General features: G+C 46.2%; 2 protein-coding genes and 1 long non-coding RNA gene across 4 annotated transcripts in view; 1 reads left to right on the top strand and 2 right to left on the bottom strand.

Annotated features, from left to right (window-relative positions):
• Positions 1–13,488, bottom strand: part of DTD1 (D-aminoacyl-tRNA deacylase 1) — a 126,712-nt gene extending 113,224 nt beyond the window's left edge. The window contains exons 1-3 of the mRNA XM_072943767.1: positions 13,320–13,488; positions 8,389–8,479; positions 6,416–6,651 (exon numbers count right to left, since the gene is read on the bottom strand). Of these exons, the coding sequence (XP_072799868.1) occupies positions 6,416–6,651; positions 8,389–8,479; positions 13,320–13,362 (370 nt within the window). The 5' untranslated portion in view covers positions 13,363–13,488. The remainder of the gene's footprint in view (positions 1–6,415; positions 6,652–8,388; positions 8,480–13,319) is intronic.
• On the top strand, positions 13,444–16,119 carry LOC140687359 (uncharacterized). Of its 2 annotated transcripts, none has more exons than XR_012061602.1 (3): positions 13,444–13,527; positions 14,673–14,991; positions 15,911–16,119. It is a non-coding gene; the product is annotated as an uncharacterized lncRNA (long non-coding RNA). The 2 variants fall into 2 exon arrangements; XR_012061603.1 differs by lacking the exon at positions 13,444–13,527 and adding an exon at positions 14,121–14,215.
• A 7,989-nt stretch (positions 16,120–24,108) lies between these two features.
• SMIM26 (small integral membrane protein 26) lies at positions 24,109–25,498 on the bottom strand. Its single transcript, XM_031674397.2, has 2 exons — positions 25,319–25,498; positions 24,109–24,438 (listed from the first exon to the last, which is right to left on the bottom strand). Exons 1-2 carry the CDS (start codon positions 25,434–25,436, stop codon positions 24,272–24,274), a joined length of 285 nt encoding a protein of 94 aa, XP_031530257.1. The 5' UTR covers positions 25,437–25,498; the 3' UTR covers positions 24,109–24,271.
• Positions 25,499–27,534: the final 2,036 nt, after the last annotated feature.

Here is a 27,534-nt window from a genome sequence, read left to right on the forward strand (position 1 = left end):
AACACTTTCTGATACTACAGTCTGCATCTTTTCTTATCCTCTTGGTCCCAATTTAAATCTCTCTCCCTATTGCTTTTGCTGCTAATAGATGGAAGCAGGCCAGTCCACCAGGTGACCAAGTTGGTCAGGCAACGTTTTTCTGCGTTCTGGTGTTTCTTCCACACCTCCATCCAAGTCTGGCCCTGAACCTCTTGGATCCTGCTGGACCGGTCACACACGTGCCGCGAGCTGGCAGGAGTGTGCACCTTTCCTGGGGACTTGGTCAGGGCTTGTCGTTCCTCCAGCCCAGGTGACATCCTGATGGGCATCCTCAGCCCCGCCTCCTCCCCCATGCTCAGAGGACTGCATCTGCGCACATGCACTGGGACCCCACCGGGCTCAGGTAGCTCTGGGCACCTCCCTGCTGCATGGCTGCTTCTGGGGGGACCAGCTGCCCCAGTTTGCCCAGGACCAAGGGGTTTCTGGGGATGTAGGATTCTCAGTGCTCAAACCAGGAGAGTCCTAAGTAAACCTGGACCTCTGTCCAGTGCTGTGCGTCATTACACCAGAAGAAGAGGCTCTCAGAGACTGGGGAAGAGAAACCAGCGGGCGTGTTTCCAGTGTAAGTAACTAGCATGCTGCCTAGAAGCCCAGCACACGCATCGAGAGTAACAACCTTGCAGATGGGAATCAGCGTGATGGTCCAGAAGGTGCAACTCACGCCCCAAACAGAGCAGTCAGAAACGAGCCCACCCACACAAGCCACCACTACCTCGGCCCCAACCCGTTACTCACCCCCAAACACTCCTCCAGGGCCTGCAGCACCCCGGCACTACAGACGGTTCCAGCCCGACACCTGTCCCCGTAATGAGACCTCACTCACAGGCAGCTGGCGCCCAAGGGAGTATGCGACACTGCAGAGGCTGTGTGAGGTCGGGGTTTTCTTGGGTAAAGACAGCGGGGACAGTGGAAGGCATCCAACCGCCTTCGGCAGGAAAGCCCCCAGCACTGGAGGCAGCCGTTCCTTCGGCTGAAATTTTTTTTTTTTTTTTGGTTTGGTTCTTTTGAGTTTTTTTTTGTGAGGGGGGAGTTAATTAGGTTTGTTTGTTTATTTATTTATTTTAACAGAGTGTCTAGGGATTGAACCCAGGACCTTGTGTGTGCTAAGCATGCACTCTACCACTGAGCTGTATCCTCTCCCCCTCTGGCTAAATTTTATGAAAGCGAAAAACAATGTGAATTCCCTTCAGGCCCGGCTGTAGGTCGTCACTGGTTTGCCAGGATCCCTGGTGTCAGAGGGGGTTTTGCAAAATGAGGTTCTTCAGGAACATGCCTCTTGCTCTGGCAGGAACAGCCGTGCCGCCCAGCCTCTCTTCCCCCTGGCCTGGGAGCTCCCTGACAGCAGGGACGGCATCTCCCCTGCTCAGCACCACACACCCAGAACCTGGTGCCAGGGCCAGCAGATACAGTGTGGACAGAGAAGGCACAGAAATACGACCCGAAAGAACCAGTAAAATCTCCCCAGACAGAAACAGGACTAAAATTCTGGATGTACATCATTGCTCCGAGATGAAGGACCACCTGGCCTCAAGCCGTGCTGCTCCCCTCTGACTAGACCCACCTGAGGTCCAAAGCCCCTCCGCTGATTTCCCCGAGCCCAGCAGAGAAGCAGGAACACCCACAGATGTACTGAATTCAGAAGGACAAATAAAAGGCCAACAAGTGAAGAGGGTGTGAGTTGTAAGGTGTAGCGTGAGCTCTGGAGACGGCTACAGGTTCCGTGCCGGCCTTTGTCTCTTACGTGCTAGTGACCTTCCGCACATTCCTCTGCTGCACCTCAGTTTTCTCATCCGCAGAAAGGGCGTAATCCCCGTGCCCACTGGACAAGGTTGTTGTGAGGGTTCAGTGGGAGAAAGAATGAAGAGTGTTCACTCCGCGTGGGGCCTGGCACTTCAAAGTTCTCAGGAAAACAAACTCTAACTGTGAGGCGGTGGGGTTTAACTCGTCGCGGTGATCATTTCAGCATACGTGCGTCCATCCAATCACCACGTTGTACAACTAAAACTAATAGTGTTATATGTCCATTATATCCCAATAAAACTGGGGGGAACTTTTTAATTTTTTAGGGTTAGGGTTAAATTTTTTAATGATCAAATTAAACTGCTTTAAGTCTTAAGGTCACTAAAGTAGTGCTGAAAATCCTACAATATACAAAATGTATTTAGCAGTTTGTTTGTGTTCCATCGGCCCTTCAGCTCACACAGGCCTTTCTGTATTGGAGCTGGAAGCCAAAAATCTCAACATCAACCAAAGGACAGCAAGCCTGGAAAACACGCTCCCTGTACTTTGTTCCACTGAAGACCATAAGAGAGAGAAAAGGCCAAAAGAGTGAGTGAGGCACTGTGAGGTCGCCGAGCGCCTCTAAAAGGCCAAAGGAGCTGGAGATAAATCCTGACTAGCACCCTTGGCATGTAGAGCAAAAGGAACTATATTCAATACCCTGTAATAACCTTTAATGAAAAAGAATATGAAAACAAATGTATGTATGTATATGCATGACTGGGACATTGTGCTGTGCGCCAGAAATCGTCATTGTAACTGACTATACTTCAATTTAAAAAAAGAAACACCCTTGGCATAATTCATGTCGATTTTCATCAAAATGATCAGATGCATCATATCCCATGAGCTTTAATTCTGATCCACTATAAAATTATACTGTTTACAGCACATTGCTTCAAGCACTTCATATAATTACCTGGATAAAATACAGATCTTTTCAAAAAGTTAAAGGTTTATAGGAACACAAAGCACCTAATGATGCACAAAACATTCCTCTTTAAGGACTGGGATGAAAGCGGTTTTGTTTTCACTCAAGCACTCCTTAACCGCATCAGTGTTCTCCCACGGAAAGCACCCTCCCTTATGCTTTTATGATATTCCTCGTGCTCATCCTTCAAGGGGCTTCGGTGCGTTCTAAAATACATCTGCCATTACTCAGAAACGGGATGGTTCTACAAACAATAAACGGAGAAGACAATGCTGGTGGCAGTTAATCTTTGACTCGGCAAGAAAAATAATTATTCAAAGCGGTTAATTGCTTAATTGCTAATTCTGGGAAGAAACTTGCTTGCAGCAAAGCCATGATGGACAGGTGACCCCAGGGGACACAGGTGGGAAAAAATACTGGAGACAACCATGATCAGACTTGGGAATGGAGTTCTAAACTTGGATGTTTACAGAAGAGGTAAATATATTCTACTGGGACCCTAAGTAAAGAGCAGGATGCGATTCAAGGCAGGAATGTTCTGATAACATAGAAGCCACTTGTCCTTTTGGCAAATGGACACTTGACACAAGTATGAGGACAATTAGCACAAAAGGAAAGACCAGAGAGGGCTGGAACATGAGCCTCTGATAAGCTGACAACCTTCCACGCGGGGCGCTGCTGGAGCTCCAAAACCATGTCACAACTTGTATTACTTACTGCTGAAAACAGGTCCGGTCAAAAAGAGACCTGGATGGGGAGAGTGCAGCTCAGTGGTAGAGCATGTGCTTTGCATGCTATGAGGTCCTGGGTTCAATCCGCAGTACCTCCATTAAAAAATAAATAAATAAACAAACCTAAGTACCTCCTCCCTCCTCAAACCAACCAACCAACCAAAAAAAGGAGACCTGGGTTTGTTTAATCCAGAAAGAAAGTTAAAGCACAGGAAACACTGCTGAGTTAACTACTAACAACTATTAGGTGTCTGCAAAACAGCATGCCAGCAGGAGCTGCAGTCAGACTAGGAAGGAGACAGTTTACTCAGAAAGGTCTTATTACTCTGAGGTGCGTCACCAAAGGAGGCAAAACAGGCTCTCTTAACAACTTTGAAGAAAGGCAAACTAGGACGCCTTCAACACAACGTGCCCCTGAAACATGAGAACAGACTAGAAATGAAGGGCCCTCTTAAAAAGATTAATACTTTCAAATTCATAATTCTCCCACAAACCTATACTGTCCAAATGCCAGCCGAAAGCCACACATGGTCACTGGCCACTGGGAAAGTAGCTGGTCTGAACGCAGATGCTGTGAGCACAAACTACACGGATTCGGAGACTTCAGTACAAAAAAGAAGTGTGAGTTATCTCACTCACACTGATGACACGGTGAAATCAGGACGTTGTGGATACACTGGGCTAAACGAAACAGTTTGAAAAGCAATTTCGCTTGCTTCCTTACCCAAACAGAGTTGAAGAATAAAATCACTGAAACGAATAATACACTAGAAGGAACCAAGAATAGACAAAATGAGGCAAAAGAACGGATCAGTGAGCTAGAAGACAGGTTAGTGGAAATTACTATTTCAGAACAGAAGAAAAGAAAAAAGAATGAAAAGAAATGAGGACAGTTTAAGAGAACTCTGGGACAACATGAAGTGCTCTAATATTCGCATTATAGGGGTCCTAGAAAGAGAAGAGAGAGAGAAAGGACCTGAGAAAATTTTTGAAGAGATAATAACTGAAAAGTTCCCCAACCTGGGAAAGGAAACAGTCACCCATGCTCAGGAAGCACAGAGAGTTCCACACAGGATCAACCCAAAGAGAAACACACCAAGGCACATAGTCATCAAATTGACAATTAAGGATAAGGAGAAAGTACTAAATTAGCAAGAGAAAAGCAACAAATAACACAAGGGAACCCCCATAAGGTTATCAGCTGATTTCTCTGCAGAAACTCTCCAGGCCAGAAGGGAGTGGCATGATACACTTGAAGTGATGAAAGGGGAAAACTTACAACCAAGAATACACTATCCAGCAAGGCTCTCATTCAGATTTGATGGAGAAATCAAAAGCTTCACAGATAAACAAAAGCTAAAAGAATTCAACACCACCAAACCAGCTTTACAACAAATGCTAAAGGACTTTCTCAAATCATAAGAAAAGAGAACAAAAAGAAGAAAGAGGAGGGAGGGGGTGGGAAAGGATAAACCAGGAGTTCAAGATTTACAGATACTGATTGGTGTATATAAAATAGATAAACAAGTTTATACTGTATAGCACAGGGAAATATATTCAGTATCTTGTAGTAGCTTATGGTGAAAAAGAATATGAAAATGAATATATGTATATCCATGTATGACTGAAGCATTGTGCTGTACACCAGAAACTGACACAACATTGTAAACTGACTATATACCTCAATTAAAAAAAAAAAAAAGAAGAAGAGGAAAAACCAAAACAAAAGACCAGGGTCTTTTATGGTTCCATATAAATTTTGGAGTTGTTTGTTCTAGTTCTGTGAAAAATGTGCTTTGACAAAGGTTACAATGAATCTGTGGATTGCTTTGGGTAGTGTGGCCATTTTGATAATGTTGATTCTTCCAATCCAAGAGCACAAGATATCTTTCCATTTCGTTGTATCATCTTCAATTTCCTTCATTAATGTTTTACAGTTTTCAGAGTATAGGTAACCTCCTTGGTTAAGTTTATTTCTAGATATTTTGTTCTTTTTGATGCAACGGAAATGTTTATGCCAGTTATAAAATTCCAGTTTTTGAAATGGAAAAAAAAAGTGAATGAAGAGCTGCAAATGGTAGAACATCCTTTTTTTTTATGGGTGAGTTATACTCCATGACATATATATGTTGCATCTTTGTTATCCATTCATCTGTTGATGTGCTCTTACAACGCTTCTATATCTTGGCGATTATAAATACTATTGCTGTTAATAGCGGGGTGGATGTATTTTTTTGAATTAATTCTTATTTTCTGGTTGGCTTTATTCCTTCAATAACTATGTAAGTTTAAAAAGCTAAAGCTCTAAACGTTCTTAGAAACAATGAAAAGTGCATATATGTAAATTTTAAAAATATGTGCAGCATACTGTGTATATGTAGTTACATGCAACATATGGTATATGTGCAGTCAAACTGTAACAATTCTACCTAATAAAACTGAAAACTGGAAAAAATTAAAATAAAAATAAAATATATACATATTTAAAAAACGAAAAACAAAATTTCATTTGTTTCTTTAACCTTCCTTTTAAAATGGCTCCTAGAAATTCAAAATGACACAGGGCTCCCACTTGTGGGGCATTTCGGATGGGGACAGAGAATGAAGATAGGTAGACGGGATGGGGTGTTCAGAGGACGCGCACAGCACCGGGCAGGGTACAGTCAGTGGTAGGGCATACGCTTTGCATACAGGAGGTCCTGGGTTCAATCCCCAGCAGCTTCATTAAAATAAATAAGTAAATAAATAAACCCAATTACCTCTCCACAAAAGCAAAAAAACAAAAAACCAGAGGACAAGCACAGGCGGGCACAGCGGCCCAGCGTCGTCCTGAGTAAGCAGCGCGCTCAGCGGCGACCCGCCCGGGAGAGCCGGCGGCGCAGCGGCGGGCGGTCCTCCCCCAGCCCCGCAGCGGCCGGCGCCCCTCGCCCCCTACCTTTGATGAGCTCGGGCCTGTAGGCCCTGCGCAGCTGCTCCAGGAAGCTGTTGTAGAAGCCCTCCGCCTGCTCCGCCGGCATCGCCAGGTGGAAGTCGGGCTTGTTCCCCTTGAGCACGCACTGCAGGGTGAACTGGCTGACGCACAGCACCTCGTACTGTTTGTCCATCACGCTCTTGGACCAGTGCTTCCCGCCCTCGTCCTCGAACACACGCAGGTTTAAGACCTTCCGGACCCTACGGGGGAAACAGCAGTGAGGGCTCCCTGAAGGGTCACGAGCCCCCGGCACACCCCATCCCTCCAAAATGTCACCAGCATCCTGCTGAGTAAGGACACTGTGCTGGCTTCGTCGCTTACAGGAGAGGGGACCTTGGGCAAGGTACCCGATGCCTCAGTTTCCTCATCTGTAATAGGGTGATGACAGTCCAACCTCATAGGGTTGATTGGCGAGTTCCTTTTTTTTTTGTTTTGCCAGCCCCTCTAGTTCACAGCAGCAACTGGTGAGAACCAGAGCTAAGGCGACAACCCCCTATTACACACGCCTTCAATCTGGAGGACATGTCAAAACATGCCCAATTCTGATTTTTTTACAGAAGAATTCAAACTTCACACTGGGATAAATGATACCCCCTTTATACTCTTTCTTGGAACCTCAGAATGAACAGTACAGCAAACATCCTGGAGAACTCACGGTTCTTGAAGATATGCCAAAAGATCTAGGGAAGGACACCTGGACACCATGTCACATGCTCCTTAAGCCCAGAGGGGCTTTCCCTATACACATGGATGACAAGGCGCGGCCACCTGGGCAAGGAAGGGGACTGAGTAACAGTTGTAAGGGCAGATCTGAGACAAGCGACCAAGCACCACCTGCATGGAAGCTGCAGTTCCGCCATTTGAGAGCCACCTTTTCGGATGATGCTGAAGACATGTTGAAGGGCTCTACAAACACTCATTCACTGACACCGTACAGGGTGCCGTCTGCGGGGCACTACTCACCACCCCTCCTCCACAGCCGCGGTCTGCCTCATGTCGAGTCCTATCTCTTCACCACCAAGTTAAGTACCAGCTCTCCATTTTGAGCCAAAAAGGGGTTCAGACCAGGGCCCCAGCTTTTAACCACTAGACCACTCCACCTCTTTGCATATCCAGCGGACAGCTATTAAGATACCAACGTCCGTGAAGCAGTGCTAAATTGTCCTTATCAGTCATCAACACTTTAGCAGGAATTAGGTTCCGAGTCTGGATTTAACTCAATACAAAAGGGACAACTGGGCGTTGTTACACCTAGGCTCTGGGCACCAAGGGGCAGAATACAGAGACCCAAGCATCTGAAGTAAGTGGTGCTGGGGGGAGGGTGAACTTGAGGACGGGGAGGGCGCCTAGACTAGCAGAGCCAGTCAGGTCACAGCAGGATGAACCTCCCATGGTGGTAGAAAGAGCGCCAGCTTCCAGGTCAGGCAGCCTAGGTTCTAATTTGGAGTCAGGCTTTTTGCTAAATACACATGCATGACCTTAGCAAGTAATGTAACCTGTCTGAGCTCCAGATTCCCATGTGTACAGTGAACAACTGGGCATTTGTAAAATGCGTAAGGAGTGCCCAGATCACAGTGTTCAAATTGAAAACGTAAAACACCCATAGGAAAGGAAGCCTGGCTTCTGCATCAAGAGAATGATTCGAGGGTGAAGCAGCAAAGAGGGACAGAGGCTGGGCTGTGCTCGCGCCCCGCCGCTGCCTCAGTGGGTGACGTCTCCTCCTCGCTCTCCTCACCTGGGACACGAAGGGAAACAAGTTACATCGAATGGGATGCAGATAAAAGTGATAGGGGCTCACTTTATAGGAGCAAAATACTATGGAAGTTCCCCGCACAAATATATATATATATATATAATTTATGTAAATAGAAAGCCAGCCAGACAGATGACCACCCACGCCCCGCTAAAACAGCAATGACGCTGAAACCTGCACTTACATGTGCTCCAGTTCCTTCTGCGTATCTTCCAGAGAAATCCCCAGCAACACACAGATGCCTCGTCCGATAGCACTTATCTGCTCTCCTCCAACTGGAAAGGAAACAACAGGGAGAAGAGACTCAGAACCAGATAGGTGCCATGCGGCACTCCGAAGCAACCACAGGAAAATTTAAACATCACACACACTTCTTGTAACTTCTCTGGCAAAGTCAATAGAGACTGAAATATGAAAGGAGTTCCATCAGTGCGGTATGATGATCATAAATTTATATCCATTCTGACTTTTCTTTTTAAGTAGAAGTGCTGGTGATTGAATCCAGGACCTTGTGCACGCTAAGCACACACTCCGCCACTGAGCTATACCTCCATCCTCTCCATTCTGATTTTATATCTGGAATGAGTGAGTTGTGAAGTGAACAAGCATTAGGCAGGATTTCAGAGCGTGTTCATCTGGTTTGCTTGGTAAGACGCGGAAACTTTCCCTGCTGGAGTTTGCCCATCTGTAAAAATGGCAGTTCCCTTCTCCAAATCCAGCTCAGCTATATTCGTTCTCAGAAAGGAGATGCCTGCTTTTCTTGGAAATCAGCTAATCTGGTAACACAATACATAGTGCAAAACAGAAAGCATTTATGTCATAAAAATAAACGATTTCTCTACTTACTGCAGAAAAGATAGGTACATCATACATAAAAACAAGAGTTTAAAAGTTAAACTGCAAGTCAGCAAACCTCTGTTATTTCCCAGTTTTTCACTAAAGTTGCATTCTCAGCCCATAATCTCCACATTTTTTTGAGCGATATACCCCATCCATAAAAGAAAATCTCTAAACATATACTCCTATTCCAAGTGTCTGCATATGGATTTAGAGTCAAATGTACACTCTACTACCATAGACGGTATCTTATTGCTGGCACAGTACTTAGGCCAAGAAAAATCATTGTGGTGATGAAACTAAATCCATATTTCAAATGTTGATCTTCATAATTTTCAACTTTTCGGCTAACTTTTTGCCAAAGCTCATTAGATTATTGATGTCATTTCATGGTGCACTGACCTAATGTTCCAATCAGGAGAAGGGTCAACTCTGCCATTTTCTTGTTGTTTGTTTCTGCTCGATAATGATGGCCATAAATACACCTGACATGGCATCACAGACTGTACTGTGTGGCCACATCCTGCAGGCTAAGGAAAGAGCCAGACACTCCTCTTCCTTCAGGCATCTGACAAGGACTTGACAATCAGAGACCAGGGGAGCAAGCATCAACTGATTCCTGAAATAACTCTTATTAAAGCTTAATTTCTCTTATTTTTATGCTAAAATAAACAAATATTTTAGTATTTTCTAATGTGCTGCTTTTTTTTTTAATGAACTACGAGCAATTTACTGTCCTTTGAGCCACTGACTCAAAAGTTGAAACTGAAATCATCTATCTTGACAGAAGCGTAAACACTGGGCTGTCTGCTTGTCTGCGTTGCTTTAGAAAAATCTGGCTTTATTTGTTCTTTAAGTAAATCAATATTATTTTCTTACAATGTCACTATATTTTTTTAATTTTCCCAGGGTATATTTTATTTTATTTTATTTTATTTTATTTATTTTAATTTGGGGGGGTGATTAGGATGTAATTTATTTTTAGAGGAGGCACCGGGGATGGAACCCAGGACTTTGTGTATGCTATGCATGCGCTCTACCACTTGAGCTATACCCTCCCCCAAGAGTATATTTTAAAAGCATAAAAAATGATTGAACTATGCCCACCATTAGAGTATTGCATAGTCATTTGGAAAAGATAAGAAACAAAAAAGAACACCCAAAGACAAGCACTTTAATATGTTACTGATTTCCTTTTTTTTCCTTAGGGGGAGGCAATTAGGTTTATTTATTTATTTATTCAATGCAAGTACTGGGGACGGAACCCAGGACCTCGTGCACGCTGAGCATCTGCTCTACGACTTGAGCTATACCCTCCCTCTGATTTCCTTTTGATGTTCCCCATTCATAGATTTTACTTCATATTTCTTCTCAACTGCCATAATAATACTGCGTATAAATTTTTGCGTCTCGTCTTTTCTCTTAGCATTGTGTAAGGATTCTTCCACGTTGTAAGCGTTTCCTAAACATCTTTTCATAGTTGCATCCCATCCAGTGGAGCAGATGCATTCCACCCCCAGAATGACTAACCATCCTATTTGGCTGGATATACGGCTTATTTCAAAATTTTCACTTCAATAAATAACACTGTGGTGAAAATCTTTGTAAGCTAGAGGGTTTTTTTAATACTTTCCTGGATAGAGTAGTTTTAGGTTCATACCAAAATTGAACAGAAGGTAGAGGTTTCCTATATACCTCTTGCCCCACAAGCAGTCTCCCCATTATCACTATCCCCCACCAGAGAGGTACACTTGCTCCAAATGATGCACCTACATTGACAGAGAATCACTCAAAGCCCACAGTTTACATGAGTTCACTCTTGGTGTTGTACATTCTGTGGGTTTGGACATACGTATAATGACATGTGTCCACCATGACAGTATCACACAGAGCAGTTTCTCTGCCCTAAGAAATCTCTGCGCTTTGCCTGTTCATCTCTCTAAAGCTTTGTCTATAGTTAAAATTACCTTTTTAGAATAGATTCTCAAAAGTAGAATCACTATTTGAAGTAATTCAAATCACAATCTGTTTCAGTTATACATATATATATATTGTCTTCATATTCTTTTTCATTATACCTTATTACAAGATAACCATTATACCTTAATTTTTTTTAATTTTAAAAATTAAAAAATAAAGTAAAATAAATCACTATTTAAAGAGTTTCAACATTTTTATAATGGAGTTTTGTCCTAATAAGAAATTATGCATCGACGCCTTTTGATGACACTGTTCACGCTCTTATTTTGGGGCAGCTTTGTCCCTCCTTCAGGCAGAAGTAAAAGTAGGAGGTTCAAAGAGATACTTTATTGTAGACAAATGGATTTCCAAGGGAAAAACCTGAGAATCACCATTTTAGACGAAAGATCACAAGGCTAGAAAAGAACTGAGATGTTTGGTCAATGTTTATTTGATGCCATATATTGGCATCACCCAAGAACTCTCCTTTGAGAAGAATCCACCACCTCTCAGATTAACACACTCAAACCCAACCAACCTCTTCCCAACATTCTATGATTTTATCCAGATTTTAGCTGATAATGCTGAGTGATGGGCAACAGGGGTTACTGTACCATCAATCTGTGTAACCAAAGGAATGTGTTTGAAATGCCCCGTCATAAAGCTTTCAAAATTAGATTATTAGATTATCACAATAACCATGCTAAGGCATCAAAACACGCCTGACCAAGCTCACAAAGTGCACCTGCCACATAATAGGTGACGCCTAATATTCCACATGGGCCCATTCATAACATCAGAAGTGACATGTTAGAACCCTTGAAATAAAAGATCATCCGCAAAAGGCCACACTGCAGTGAAGCCAGCCACATCTTAAAGAAATCAGAAAATCTCTCTCCATCCATTACAACTCAAGTAGAAGGCCTGGCTAACTCGAAGTTTCCTCCAGCACTGTGAATTCCATTTTATTGACATCTTCCCACAATTAAGAGTCTTATCTTTTGTAATATGCAGGATGGTTTATTTGTTGTTTCTAACTAAAAGCATACAATTTAAATAGTAAACTAAAATAATTCAAACTATTCAGCTAATCTCAAAGAATCAGGTTTTCAATATTCCAGATTATCAGAGTGGAGAGTTCTCCATTCTGATCAAAACTTAAATTCTCCAAAGTTTGCTCACTGTTAATGACCACCACATAGAACAGACTACAAGATTCTTCTCAAAAAAAGCAAAAAATCTTTTCATGGATGAATTTTTCCAGCTTCAGTGAACTTACATATTAAACAAAATGCTAAAAAAAAAAAAAAAAACTTCACACAAAAAAAACCCAAAACAACCTTTGTTTTAAAATTCCATAAATCCCAGAGCTATTCTATTCCCTATTACTCCAGGACCATATTCAAAATCAGTTACCAAAACAGCTTAGAATCATTAGGCAAGATTGAAAAGCAGAATGTCAGATCTAAATATATGGTTTTACTGGGCTTGGTTGTTGCTTTAGGGGATCTTGTCGTTCTGCTTTGAGGCAGACACTTTCGTGGACACAAAAGCACGTATTTGCTATAGACTGGCTTGCAGGAAAGGGCATGAAGAATGACTTGAACTGAAACAGTATCAGAATTCTGGCAACAAAAATAGGAAAGACTAGAAGCCAATCTAAAATGAACCATTTAAAATTTTTCAGCATCTTTATTATCTTGACTTGAGTTTTTAAAAGGACTATATATGAATCATCTGGACCCCTGATGTTCCAACTAGACTACAGCGATCAAGGGATGACTAACAGCTTGGTCCACGAGAAACTGGGGGAAAAGAGAAACACTGCGCCCGAATCCTTTAGCCTCCGGGCCGGCCCTGAGGAGGGGGTGTGGGCGCGGGGATCTCCGCACCCGGACGCGCACACGGTTGGGACGCAAGCTCATCACGACTGTGCCTCCTCCTGGGAGACAGGCTCCATGGAAACCGGGCCAGGGAGGGAATGGGCGACAAGGGGAGGGTAGAGCAGAGGCTGGAAAGGGGGATTCTCGCTCCGGAAATGCGTCCTGCACGCCGTCTGTGCGACAGTCCTCCGAGGAACGCGCCGCGGGGATGCTCGGAGGGTCGCCACCCGTGCTCAGGACAGAAAGAAGCGCCGATGAAGACGACGAGGAGCCCGAAGCGGAGCCGTGCAGCCCGGCGGCGCCGGGGCGGGCACATGGACGGCGCCCGGCCGACGGGGACTCGGGGCGCGGGGGCACCCCCCCGGGGACCGCTGCGAACGGCCGGCGCGGGGCCGGGGGCGGCTCCTCCCGCCCCGCCCCGCCCCGCCCGACTGACCTGTGACGCTGGCCCGGGTGACGCGCTGCACCACGGCCTTCATGGCGGCTGCTGTGGCGAGCGGGGCGGCGCAGCGCGGCTTCCGGTCTCAAGGCTCTGAGGGAGGCGCGGCGGCCGGCGCCCTCTCGGGGTGACACCAGGAAGCTCGCCCCGGCCCTGCCCGACCCGCCTGAGGATGGCCCGCGCACGCCGGCCACGCCCACCACAGGTTGGGCCCGCCCACTCCGGTCACACGAACCCGGGGCTACTGTAGCTCCGCCCCGCAGAAGGCCCCGCCCATCATCGGTCCTGCCCCACCCACCGCTGAGACAGGACCCACCTGATGGCTAGGATCCTGCAACCCCCTGTCCGCTCCCAGCCTCTGCCACCTCTGCCAGACTCACAGCTGCCCAGACAGCAGTTTCTGGACCGGTTTCTTCTCACATCCCCTGATTTACGAGCCAGTCATGCCTAGATCCCAGCTTTGTCCCAAATCCTAATCTTGTCTTCCTCCTTCCATTTTTCCACCCCCAGATCCTCCCAAATTCTTTTTCCATTGTCTTTCTGCCTCAGTGGCTCCTCAGAAACCAGACAGAAGATCTGCTGCCTAAAATAGCCGTTTAACTGTTGAAGTATTCATTTGACCTAGCCATGCCCTGGTCGTACAGAGACACGCGATCCTGTAATTCTAATGCCTCCTCTGACACTAGTACTTAGCCCTCTCACGGGGCTGTAACGAGATTTTAATAAAACGGACTATGTAAACGTGCTTAGAAAGCTACAAAGGACTGTATAATTATTACCCTAACAAATTACTGTCACTGATAAAAAATAAGCCTCGCTCAGTGTGTCTTCTAACAGTCTAATACTACTGGTGGGTTTAGAACCCACTACTCCAAATATGGCACCTTGGCATAGTGAGTATTTTTGTAACCAAGCAGAAGCCCATTTTCATCACTGGTGACCATCTGATATCTGTAATGGCGTTTGTACCTACTTAACTGTGTAATAGTTTAAAGGGTTTTTCTCGTGCTCTTGCTGACCAGGGTTGGGCTAAAGAGGAGGGAGTCTTGGGTGGTTGACCCAACCCTATCATGGTGCTGTGTGCAGGGATCACGCTCAGTGCCTTGCTCTCGCCCCCAGTGTCCTGCTCTTAACCCCAATGCCCTGCTCTTAACCTCAGTGCCCTCCTCTTGACCCCTTGTGGTTTCCTTGTATCCTGTTGTTTGAGCTGCAGGCCTCAGCCTGCAGCAGGAGATCCCAGGGCTCAGCCTGCTTAAAAGGTTAAAAGGATTTATCAACCTGACTTTAAATTCACAAGTTTTTCTCTACAGCTCTTTTCCAGAGCACCTTCCTCTGCATCCTTTGTTCTAGGCACAAGAATATTAAAAGAGTCCCAATGCCAGAGGTGAACTTCATACCCAGCAGAGGGAAGGGGATTGCTGCCATCTGCAAAAACAAGAACAACTTTGCAACAGTTTGTTACCTTATATATATGCGATCTCTGCGATCTCTGCAGAAACTAGCTCCGTCCCTTGAACACTTGGACTTTTACTATAAAACCTCTTGCCTTCTCTCCCCAGCAGGCTCACAGACTTAGAGGAATTAGCCCACTGTGGCCTCTTTAGCCTGGCAAAGAAATAAAGCTGCCTTTTCTACTTCATCCAAAACTCTGTCCTCAAGTTTCAATTCGGTAAGTGGGGTTTAAGGACGTTAAGAAAACAGCAGAAGCAGGAAAGTCACTCTGACATCCCCCTGTTAGTGACTCGGGTCCTCGGACCCTTTAATAAATAGAAATTGATGAGAGGCCAGATGAGGAACTCAGGCAAGGCTTTATGAGGATTTGTGCTGTAATGCAAGACAGCAAGAACAAGTGACAGTTGCCCTTGCTCGCTGGTGGAGGAGAGCAGGCTGGTTTCTTAAATGGGGTGAGGGTTGGGGCAGATGGGTGGGTCAAGCCAATCAGGGTTCTTTTTTATATTTATTGACTCAAAAGGTCAACATCAGGAGGTAAAATCACCCAACAGCACCTCGTCTGGTGGCCTCCTCCTCCCCTGTACACGCTCTCGCTTGACGTCTAAATGGCCACTCTATCCTGAATTCCCTCCTTTCCCCGCTCATCTCCACCCTACTTCTGAGTGTGAGGTTCCTTCACGGCTCATGGTCCTCTGCTCTCTAGCTTAACTCTCCATCCTCATCTTTTTGAACTACACCTTCGCGTTATTGAGTCTCACATTCTCACTTCCATTCCCGACACCTCCTCTGTGCTTGTGCTTCCAAACACCCCCTTGGCTTCTCCACTTCCATGAACCACAGACGTCACCAAGTTAACAGACTGAAAATGGAATTCAGCATTTCCACCCCTGCTGTGTGACAAAGGACGGGTCTGGTCTTTGCTCTGGGTTTCTGGCATGGAGCATCTAAAATCCTTGGAACTTCCCAAGCGATAGGAGTGTCTTTGTTAATCATGCCCCTAATGAAATGGTTCAGGATGGGAGTGGTCACCAAAAAGGCCAATGATGTGGTTAAGAGGGTTGGGACTTTGAAGAGATGGGGGCTGGGGACTTAAGTTCAGTGATATGGCAAATGATTCAATCCATTGTGCTTATGAGATGGAACCCCCAATAAAAGCTGAGGACACTGAAGCTTAGCAGAGCATCCTGGCTGGTGAATACACTGGGGAGCTGGAAGAGGCTGCACCCTATTCCCACAGGGAGAGAGCACAGAAGCTCTGCACTGCAGACCCCACAGATCTGGTCCCTTCACCTGGCTGGTCCCGATTTGTATCCTTTACAATAAAGCTGTCATTGTAAGTAAAATACTTTCCTGAGGTCAGTGAGTCACTGCAGTAAATTATCAAACGTGAAGGAGTCATGGGAACTCCCAAATTTGTAGCCGGTTGGTCAGAAGTAGAGGTAGCTTGGGGACCCCCGAAGTGCCCCTGGCATCTGAAGTGAGGGCAGCCTGTTCGGGACATGCCCTTAGACTTGCAGAGTCTGTGCTAAATCCAGGTAGTCAGTGCCAGCTAGGCCATCCTGATTTAAATCAATAGCTCAGAGGGAGGGAACAGCTCAGTGGTAGAGTGTGTGCTTAGCATGCACGAGGTCCTGGGTTCAACCCCCAGTATCTCCGTTAAAAAATGAATACCTCCCCCCCAAAACAACAATAACAACAAACAAAGAAAGTGGTTGTTGCTGAAAAAAAACTAAATTTAATAAATGGCTCCACTGTTTACTCATCCATGTCACCCATAATTGCTCTTTCCGTCTCCCCAAGAATCTAGCCCATCAAGTCTCCTCCCTCTCCAAAACATACCCCAGCCTGCCGTCTTCTGTCCAGCCCGTGTCACCCTTCTCTGCGCCCTTATCAGCTCTCGCCTGCGTGTCTACAACACCTGTCTCGCCGGCCTCCCTACAGCCACTTGGGTCTCCCCCAGTCCATTCTCCACAGAGAGACAAAAGTGACGTTCCTAGAGTATGCAGTCTTCACATCCCAGACTCCGGTCTTCTTTAAATTGCTCAAATAATCCATGTTCCTACCGCAGGACTTCAGCGTCTGCTGGTCCTCCAGCTGGGATGCGCTTCCTCCCACCGCTCTTTGTCCACCTCGCTCCTCTCCTTCTTTTAAGTTTGCAGCCTCCTCATCAGAGAGAACTTCTCTGACCACACAGACAAAAAAGGCCTCTGGTTCCCTGTCATAGTCCAACACTACCCTGGGTTTTTTTTCCCTCATCACCTTCTGGAGACTTTCAATCATTCCAGCGCCTGTCCCGCTGAGTTCACCATCATATCCTAAGTGTCTAGCAGTGCCCGGAGCTCAGAGAGTACTGCTGAAGGAGTAAATGTTGTGCGAACTTGATTTTGGGGTTAAAAAAGTATCATAGACTTACGGTATGGCTGTGGCCATACCAGGCATCCTATCCAGGCACAGCGTCCAGAGGCACAGGAGACCGTCTCGTCCTGGTGCCTCCCCTGCAGCTAGGGCGTCCTGTCCAGAGGCCCTCATGCTTCGCTAGCCAGAAGGAGACCACATGACCACACTTAACCCCATCACTAGTGAGGGAGATGGGACACACAGCCCGTGACTGCCTCAGACAAGAGGTTCTCACTGCGGGGATACAGCCCCCCAGGGGGGTTACTGGAGATATGCACGGGGAGGGGGTCTGAAGGTCGCTACTGGCATTTGGTGCCCAGGGATCTTGAAATGCTAAAGCTCTTGCGACACCTGGGGCAACCCACAGAACGCACTGTCCCATCTACAGAGCCTGCGGTGCCTCCTTCAAGAAACAGGACTCGGACCAACCAGGACCTGGCCGCCGGGACTGGGCCGTCGCCCTGAAGCACGTGACGGGATGGGTTCAGGGCTCTGCTGTGAAAGAGGAAGGGGAGCCCCGGGCGTCAGGAAGGCGGCGAGCAGGGTCTGCCAGAGGGCTGTACTGCTCACGGCCATGCTGAGCGAGTTTTACTGAAAAGGCTTCTCCCTACGTCTTTTCAGTTCTCTCTTAAATTCTTGGAAGTGGGATTGCTGGATCAAAGGATGAGCCACTTTCCGTTTTGACACACACTGCTAGTCTGCCGTGCCGAAGACAGGAGTAAACGGCAGTGTGAGCCCTGCTCTCAGAGGCCTGGCGAGCGTTGGTGAGAGAAGCAGGCGCCACAGGGACGAAAGCAAAGCAGTGGCAGGACCAGAGGAGGGATTGGACTTGTAAGAAAGAAGGCATTTCACACCTGATTCTCAGGAATATCTAAGACGTATTTCACTCCTAAGAATAACAGCACGTGCACAAAGCACTTTCTCATTTGAAAGTCAAACCCTGTTAGTGCACAGGATAGAAGAAACCGAAGCTCAGAAAACAGGGGATTTTTCTATCATGGAATGTTAGGGTTAATTTTTTTTAAAGAAATGAAGGGGCAGATGTGATTTGCTTAGAGCTACACCTACTGTAACACAGACCCAAGCAACAATGGCTTTAATTTTATAGATGCTCATTCTTTCTCGCATAAAACCCTGGGCGGCTGTGGTCCTCCGCGGGGCCAGAAAAGCGAGTTCCTTTGGTTCTGTTGACCTTCCATCCCTCAGGAGCTGTGTTCTTCTAAACGGTCCACGGAGGCTCACGGCCACGTTCCCGCTCCCCCGGCGGGAGGGGACGTCAGGAAGGGGAGTACAAGGCCAGGAGGTGGCTCATCGCTCCCCTGGGGACTTGGCCCCAACTTCCGGTCAAAGAGGCCACAGGCTTTGGCGAGTTCTCCTGTGGAAGAAAAAGACAAGAGTCTGCCACCAATTCCAGACAGGAGGACTTTTCTGAGGATAACCGTGCTGATGAACCAACCATTTCCAACATTTCAAATGGTAAATATCACTGACCTGATACAAATCCGAGACAAGGAAGTGACTGTCCAGCCCGGCCCTGTGAACGTGAACTTGGCAGCTACTCTCACGTTCCCTGCAGGGCGAGGACTAGCGGCACTTCAGATGCGACAGGAAGAGATGAACAAACAAATGAAGGAAAATGAGGGGAAGCGAGCTGGCTAGCTTCTGCTTCCGAGTTGGTCGTACTACGGGAAACATCTGTGTAATACCACTGTCTGGCTATAACTTTTTTTAGCAGCAGAATAAAATAAAGCACACTTCATACTAAAAACTCTTTGCATATTCGGCCCTTGTGCGATGGCACAGGACGGTGCTTTGTCCCAAATCATCAGCCATCATCTGTCAGACAGCAGATAAACAATAGCTGACGGCTACCATTCGTGCCCAAACTGCAAACTACCCCACATCCACTGAATTTAAGATTTGTTTTCACTCGATCCCTGACAGGAGTTTTTTACTTGTGATCTGGTGCTCACAAAAGCATGAAACATTCTGGTAATTTGAGTTTTCTCGCACTTGGGGTCTAGAAAAGTAAACATCTGTATTTCTTTTCGAAGCTTGTGCTCTCCATCTTGGCTTTACAAGAGGAAGTTGGTATGATGCCAAAATCTTCAAACTTTTGGTTTCTGTCCAAGCTCCGCCATTTTCTCTGTGACCATAGGAAGTAAGGTTTAGCCTCAGTCTTCCTGTCTGAAACACAGGGATAATACCTTCTCCTCAGGACTGTGGCGAGGAGGACACGGCACACAGGGGCTCTCGGAAATGGTCTCGAAGCAAACGACCTATGCATAGTTTCACGACTGTATGTTACGTTGGGCCGTACCTGTCATTCTGGAAACGATGATAGACTGTATACTTAACCTTCAATAGTCTGATTCGGGCATTTAAAGCAGAGTTCGCCAGAATGTTTGAAGCCCAGCAGGAAAAAATACATGTATTTTAATTTCTTTTTATGCATAAACACAAACTTCCACTCTGATGAGACCAGGGGCCATCTGTCTACCCAAAGCACAAGCTTTGATAGAGAGAGCAATCAGATGGAGAAGTGGTGACTAACCCAGTGGAGGTGAAGAACCAGAAACCTAAAGGCTGTTAAAGAAAAAAAGAACATTCGAGGACCCTCGTTAAAGCACGGCAGGGCGCCTCCTTCGGGGCAGGGGCTGTGGGGATGGCGCGGGGACCTCTGCAGTGGGATTCCAGGCTGAGGGAGAGTGGGCTCAACTCCAAGCACAGCCCGGGAACAGGAGCCCTGGGGGGAACGGAGCGCCAAGGAGCAGGGTGGGGTCAGTGGACAGGAAATTATTAACAGGAAACATCAGGGAAAGAGGGGTTCTGGCTAGACTGATTCAGCAGGATTCTGGCTGAAGACAGGCCTGGGTGAGCAGAGACCATCTGGGAGATGGTGGAAGATGAGGAACCAATCAGGTATTGGGGGGGGGGTCTGGTTAAATGATGCAGCAGAATTATTACCAAAACTGGATTTTACAAGGTGCACAGATGGGCCTCGGAGGAGGTTCAGGCGCTGGACTGAAGTTTGGTTGAGCAAAGAATCTTTGGCAGGTTCTGCGAAGGGGACGCTGATGAGAAATCAGGTACTGGCCACACAGAAACTTGAAAAGGTTCAGGAACTGGCGGCCACAGGTACCCTGGAAGCGGGGTGGAAGGTGGGCTGAAAACAGGGCCATGTGGGTCTGTGAGAAAAGCAGATGGGACCCCGTGCCCACGCCCGCTCCAGGGCCAGTGACCTCCCTACGCTCTCTCAGGAGACTTGCCGTTTCTGCTCGGAGTTACTTACGGGTCCCACCAGAGGATGGGGAAATGGCACTGGATTGCCTCAAATTCTTTATTCTCAGCAAGCCCCAGCCCCTCCTGCACTCAGCTCCCACAATCCCTACCACCCACCCCGAGGCAGAGAAGCCGTCTCTGGGGAAACTGACCTCCAGGGAAAGTCCAGCTTGCGGCCCGGAGTGGACATTTGTCGGGGTATCTGCCTGCCCATCGTGTTGTGAACATCCTTCCTACATCCGTGGAACATCTCACTTTGAAAGTCAACACATCCCTAACCGAGCAGCCAGAAACTCACTTTTCCAGTCTCCTTCGCAGCTAGTGCCTGGGCGTGTGACCAAGACACCGTCGGTTAAGTATCCTGCACAAAACTGAGCCTCAGAAGTGATTGATGACAAGCAGGCTGCTCTGGGAAGCCACTCAGAAACCCTGCAGTCAGAGGTCCCGGAGGCAGGATGCCGGCAGCAGTGGCCTGCCCCCAGCATCACACTGTTCCCAAAGAGCCTGTACCGCAACCCAGCCTTACATTTGGGGCTCCAGTCCCAGCTGCACCGTCTCCAGCTAGGTTCCCCTGAATTCTGGGAGTTCTCCACTGTCCTTCCCCGAGTTCCTGGCCAGCACGAGCTGGCTCCAGTTCTCCGTGTCCTGCTAAGCCCCACCAGGGTGATCTAACGTAAGATGGCAAAGGAAGTAACACAGAAAAAGACGTGCGGAGCAAAAGCAGAGGCTATCAGTCCAGATCGAAGACAAAGGACAAAGCACCCCAAGGTTAAAAAAGAAAAAGAAAACAAGTGTTAAAGGGGTTCGTGTGGAAATTAGATGCAGAGGTTGGAGGGTGCACAAAGAACTGGAGGTAAGTATAAAGGGAAATAAGCCAATGGATAAAAGGATGCAGTTAACTCCAGGAAGAGAAGTTACATAAGGAACTCATTTAGAGCTTATTCCTTGGCTTAGGAACAAACTGTATTTGCATAGTTAAAACAAGGGCAATATGAATGACTCAAACAAAAAATCCAATTAGCTTTATTGGGAAGACAGCTGGAAAGGAAGTGTTGGGGAGGATCAAATCCTCATTAATACATCCTATGTGACTGATAAATCAAAGATATTAGTAAAAGCTTTTCTTTTGAAATATGGAGGTAAATATCAGAAAAAATCGCTAATAGTTGAAAAGTGGTTACTTTTACGGCACAGGACGGGGATGGAGGGGCAAAGCATGAGACTTTTTTTGTTATAAGCTTTTGAGCACTATGGGAATTTTTTAAATTATAAACATTTGTTGCTTTGATAAAAATTTTAAAGTTCATTTCTAAAAAGTCATGCTGAAAAAAAAAGAAAAACAAAGTCATGCTGGCTAACAGTGTGGGACCAACTGGAGGGACTAAAAGCAGAGATAAGGGGACTGTAAAGAGCTGAAGCCACATAAGCAAAGAAGGGGAGGCCAGGGCAAAGGCAGTGCGGAAGTGGGGGACGGAGCGGAAATGCCAGGCCGTGGGGGCTGGACGAGCGAGAGGGAAAAGGAAGGGAGAAGTGTAAAATGGTGGGGTTCTGATTTGAACCACCGAGGGAGGACTCCCTGGGGCAGAGCAGGAAGAGCAGGCTGGTGGGTGAAGACAGCGACTTCAGTTCTGAATGAGTTTCCCGCGGCCAAAGGACCTCCACGTGGCCATGCCAGATGGATACAGATCTTGAGCTCAGGGGAGTCCTGGGCTGAAATAAGAGAGGACGATGAGGTTCTATTTACCAAATAAACCCAGACAAGCCCCAAGGAAAGCTAACCCCCAATCCCTGTGGCCCCCACCAGTTTATGGATCCTGGGTAACTGTCTGCCAGGTGAGATTCAAGTCTAGCTGTGTATCTTAACGTGTCACCTATTCCCTATTAGCAGCTCTCACCTGCCAAATGCCACACATCCCCCAGTCCTCCCCTTTCCGTGTATTCCTGAGTCCCTGAAGTTGGGAAATGTCTTCCGAAAGGTTCACGTCACTGTTACCCTTCTCCCACACTTGACTCACTCGCCTCTCTCATCTCCCGTCCACCACAGCATCCTGCTTCCTGTTCATGTTTGGTCACAGGACCAATCACAGGGGCCAACTGGGGCATCCACCCTGCTGGCACTGACCCATTTTTTTCCCCCTCAATGGAGATACTGGGGATTGAACCCAGGTCCCTGTACATGCTGAGCACGTGCTCTATCACTGGGCTACACCCACTACCCCCCCGCCCCGACCTTTGACATTCCTTGAAGCTCTGCTGCTGGCACCTAAAGCTGTTACTTCCTATCGTGGAATCTGTCACTCAGGTTGACTGCACCAAAGCACCACTCAGGGCATCAAGGAGAAATCAAGCCAAGGTTTGAAGGTGACAGTACTGTAGCAGGACCCAGAAATGCTTAATTCCCCTCCTACCAGGCATCCCTATTCCTTGCAGGATCCCAAATAACTATGAACAAGAAGTGCAACCCACATAGGAAATGAATGCTTTTCTTATTAACAGACTTAATTTTTTTAGAGCAGTTTCAGGTTCACAGCAGAGTTGAGAAGAAAATACAGCAAACTGCACATAGCCTTCCCCACTCACACATATATACTCCCCGACCCTCAAGATCCCTCATCAGCGTGGCATATTTGGTACAATCGATGAACCAACGTGGACACGTTATCATCAGTCAAAGTCCATCGTTTACATCAGGGTTCACTCTTGCTGTTGTACATTCTGTGGGTTTTGACAAATGCATAGTGACATGTAGCCACCACTTTAGAATCCTACAGAATAATTTCATTCCCCTAAAAATCCCTTGGGCTCCATCTATTCATTCCTCCCTCCCTCCCTCTCCCCAAACCTCTGGAAACCATGATCTTTTAAACGAATGCTAGTTTCTTAATAACCGAAGCAGAACTCAATGATCCACAGGGCAGGGCTGGCATAAAGAGTGAACCGAGTCTCTCACAGGGGCAGAAGCCAAACTCTGGGCTGGGAGGAGGCTGATCAGACTTAGGCACCACAGCTGGGAAGCGATGTCTTCCAGAGCTAGCTCTGTTACTGCAGAAATAACAGAGCAGGAAAACAGGGGTGCAGCGAGAAAGGAACAAGGCAGACAAGCCCCAGGCAGCTGCCAGGCCCTGCGAAGACCTCAACATACTCCGCCTGAGCTGTCCATGCGCAGTTTCAATAATCGCCCCTTTCTGATTTGAGCTCACTTAGGCGGGTTGGTTACTTGCAACCAGACAAGACCAGTGGAGAGAACACTGCAGCACTCTAGGGCAGGAAGCACGCCGTGCTGACTGCAGCCCCGCTTCTGGACTGTACTGGGAGCCACAGCCGAGGTTCAGGCCGTGCCTGCTGAAGGGATGAGGGTCTCTGTATTGCTCCTAAAGATGAGATCGAGTCTATTTAACTCAGGAGTTAATAATCTAATTCATCACATACTCACCAAGCACCCAACAGTGCCCAAAGGACTGCTGTAAGTCCCGAGCTGACCATGGACATTTGCTGAATCTAACCCTAAGGAGACCACAGAAGCTGTGTCTGACAGCAACGTGAAAGCATAGTTACATGAACTAGTCTCAGAAAACTGAGTTTATGGAAGCTTAATATGAAATTTCACTTCAATCTTACACTCCTCTGAGTACAGGACACCTCTTAAATATGCAAATTGACTTTTCCTCAAGGAAATCTTTATTGTATACTATTTGTGATTATATATTACAGCAAAATTAAATCAAATGTATATACTTTTCACAAACATTAAACGGAAATCAAGGTATCTATCAAATTTGTATGCTAAACCAGTCTTGTTTTCAGAATCCAGCAGTCGATCATGATTCTGGTCCAGGGCCACCAGTCCATGACTTCAAATAGTTGATGATCCTGGCAGAAAGTGGAACAAAATCTTCTCTGTATGTGACAATCGTTTCCACATAAAACCCTTTTGGGGACTCAGATATTTCAGTTGTTAAGACATCCTTCTGCTCTACTTCACCGCCTTAGAAAAAAAAAAATAGAACACCTGCATTACTAATTTTTAACTTAGACAGCACCCATTAAAAATATTAGTGAAGTCTTGAAAATAAACTAAGTACCCCCGCCCCCAACAAATTCCTGACACTACTTTTCTTTCTTTAAAAAAGAAAAATTTTTAAATGAGCACTAAAGAGACTGGAATGTTTTAAAATGCTCAATACTGGAGGTGCGTACTGTCAGGCCATCAGTAATCTTCAACACCAAATGTAATCTTCAGCACAGTTTTTACATAAAAAGCTTTACTGGATATACTTATCATACTACTAACTCACTTAAAATATACAGTGATTTCTTTAGTACATTCAGATCTGTGCAACCAGCATCAAAATAAAGTTTAGAATATTTTCATCTACAAAAAGAAACCCCGTACTTTTTAGCAGTCGCTCACCACCAACTCCTCCCCTTCAGCCCCAGGCAACCACTAACCTAGACGACCCCATAGATTCCCTGAAAATTTTTGAAAGCTCAGGGCTTTCCTTTTCCCTCAGTCACTGGAAAGGCTTTACTACTCCTTAGCTGGTAGAAGTGCTGCAATTGTTTGCTCTCTCACGAGGGCTACAGAAGCGTCGCCTCTTGAAATCACCGACCCCTGGAACCTCATACAGATTCTCCGAATTCTGAGGATAGGGACAGTCTCGTTCGGCACACAAGATTTAGTTAAGAGGATCTGGAAGGTCGTTCCAGGCGGATTGCATGATAACACACGGCCCTGAGCAACCGCCCACACTACTTTCGCAGAATAAACCTGGGGGTGCGGCACAGCGAAGCCACCGCTACGACCTCCTGGATTCGCCCCACGTAAGGCCGCGCGTCCCGCGGAAGGTCCTGCCAGAGAGACGTACCTGGCGGCGTGCTCTTTCTCTTACCCCAGAAAATCAATGAGCCCAGTACGGTCCAGGCGCCCAAGCCGTAGACCACGGACATCCGCCGGTACCAAGCCAGGGCCTGCTCCGGACGCATGGCGCCGCCCGGGAATACCCAGCTCCTCCGAGACGCGGGGCGGGGGCGGGCCTTCCGGTCGGCGCGTCAGACCCGCCTCCGCCGCCTCCAGTGGGGAGCCGTCCTAGGTGGCCGCTTCCTGCGCTGGCCGCGATGCATCCTGGAACCTGTAGTCCAGCGCGTCGCGCCGGGCTTCGGACTCGGACGGCCTTACCTAACCACGTGAGAGAACAGAAGACAATTTCTCCCAAGCAAAGTTCTCTCTAGTAAAATTGTAACGCCTGCCTTACATAGACTTCAGATGGCACTTGTAAAGGTTAATTCCATTCCTCCTCAAGCTCTCAGATGTTTGAGGGTACCACCTGTCTACCCCGACAGCTCATCTTCCATATTCTCCTTCCTGGACCCTATCTAGGTGAATCCCCTCCGCGTCTCAGCTAATCCCGCCACTGGGCTGTGGGCCCCATTCCTTGCTGCCTCATCAGGAGACTGTCCTGTCAACTACGCTCTAACTCTCCTCCATCTCACGCCCTTTTCATTCTGTTGTTTTTCAGTCTTCATCATACAAATGAGCACACACCTCAAAAACAAAAAATTTCTTTCAACTCTATCCACTTTCAACTTTTCTCTTCTCTATACATTTTTTCAAAGCACGATCTACCCCCACTCCAATAAGCAAAAAAAATTGAGAGCAGAAGTGATGTGTTTGGCACAGAGTAGATACTCAGTAAATTGCCGTATCCAGTAAGTACTTTTCACCCGTAATTTTGATAGGGGAGAACAAATCTGGCTTTTGGACAGAGACCATTCTGGCTATTAAGCTCTTGTCAGTCACTGTTTGCAAATATTTTTTCCCATTCTATAAGTTGTCTTTCTATTCTGTTTACAGTTTCTTTTGCGGTGCGAAAGCTTGTTAAGTTTAATTAGGTCCCACTTGTTTATTTTTGTTTTTATTTCTATTTCCTGGGTAGACTGCCCTAGGAAAAGATTGCTAAGATTTAGGTCACAATGTTTTTCCTATGTTTTCTTCTAGGTTTATAGCGTCTTATCTTATGTTTAAGTCTTGAAGACATTTTAAGTTTATTTTTGTGTATGATGTGAGTGTTCTGACTTCATTGATTTATATGTGACTGTCCAGCTTTCCCAACGCCACTTGCTGAAGAGATTGTCTTTACTCCATTGCACTCTTGCCTCCTTTATCAAGGATTAATTGACCATAGGTCTGTGGGTTTATTTCTAGGCTCTCTGTTCTGTTCCATTGATCCATGTCTGGTTTTGTGCCAGTACCACACACTGTTTTCATTACTGTAGCTCTGTAGTATTGTTAAAATTTGGGAGGGTTGTTCCCCCAGCTTGGTTCTTTTTCTTCAGTATTTCTTTGGCAATTCTTCATCTTTTGTGATTACATACAAATTTAAGGATTTCTTTTGTTCTAGTTCTGTGAAAAATGTGCTTGGGATTTTGATAGGGATTGCACTGAATCTGTAGATTGCTTTTGTTAATATGGGCATTTTGACAATGTTAATTCTTCTGATCCATGAGCATGTGGTATCATTCCATTTATCTGCATCTTCTTCGATTTCTTTAAACAATGTCTTTCAGTTGTCCACCTCCTTGGTTATATTATACTTGTGGGTATTTGATTCTTTCTGCTGCAATTACAAATGGGTTTGTTTTCTTAATTTCTCTCCTAGCTCACTGTTAGTGTATAGAAACAGCAGATTTTTGTATATTTGTATATCAGTTTTGTACCCTGCAACTTTACTGTATTCATTTATTATTTATAAGCTTTTTTCTTGGGATGGGAGCTTTAGGGTTTTTACACATAAAATCATATCATCTGTACTGTTTTACTTTCTTTCCAGTTCGGACGACTTTTCCTTCCTTACTGGTCCCTAGGACGTCAATTACTGTGTTCAGTGAGTGGCAAGAATGGGCATCATTGTCTTGTTCCTGACCTCAGAGGGACAGCTTTCAGTTTTTCACCACTGAGGATGGTGTTCGCTGTGGGTTTGTCATATATGTTGAGATATGTTCCCTCTATACCCATTTTAGTGAGTTTTTATCATAACTGGATATTGAATCTTGTCAAGTGCTTTTTATCCATCTATTGAGATGA

This window comes from Vicugna pacos, chromosome 19, assembly GCF_048564905.1.
Source record: "Vicugna pacos chromosome 19, VicPac4, whole genome shotgun sequence".
Classification (NCBI taxonomy): Eukaryota; Metazoa; Chordata; class Mammalia; order Artiodactyla; family Camelidae; genus Vicugna; species Vicugna pacos.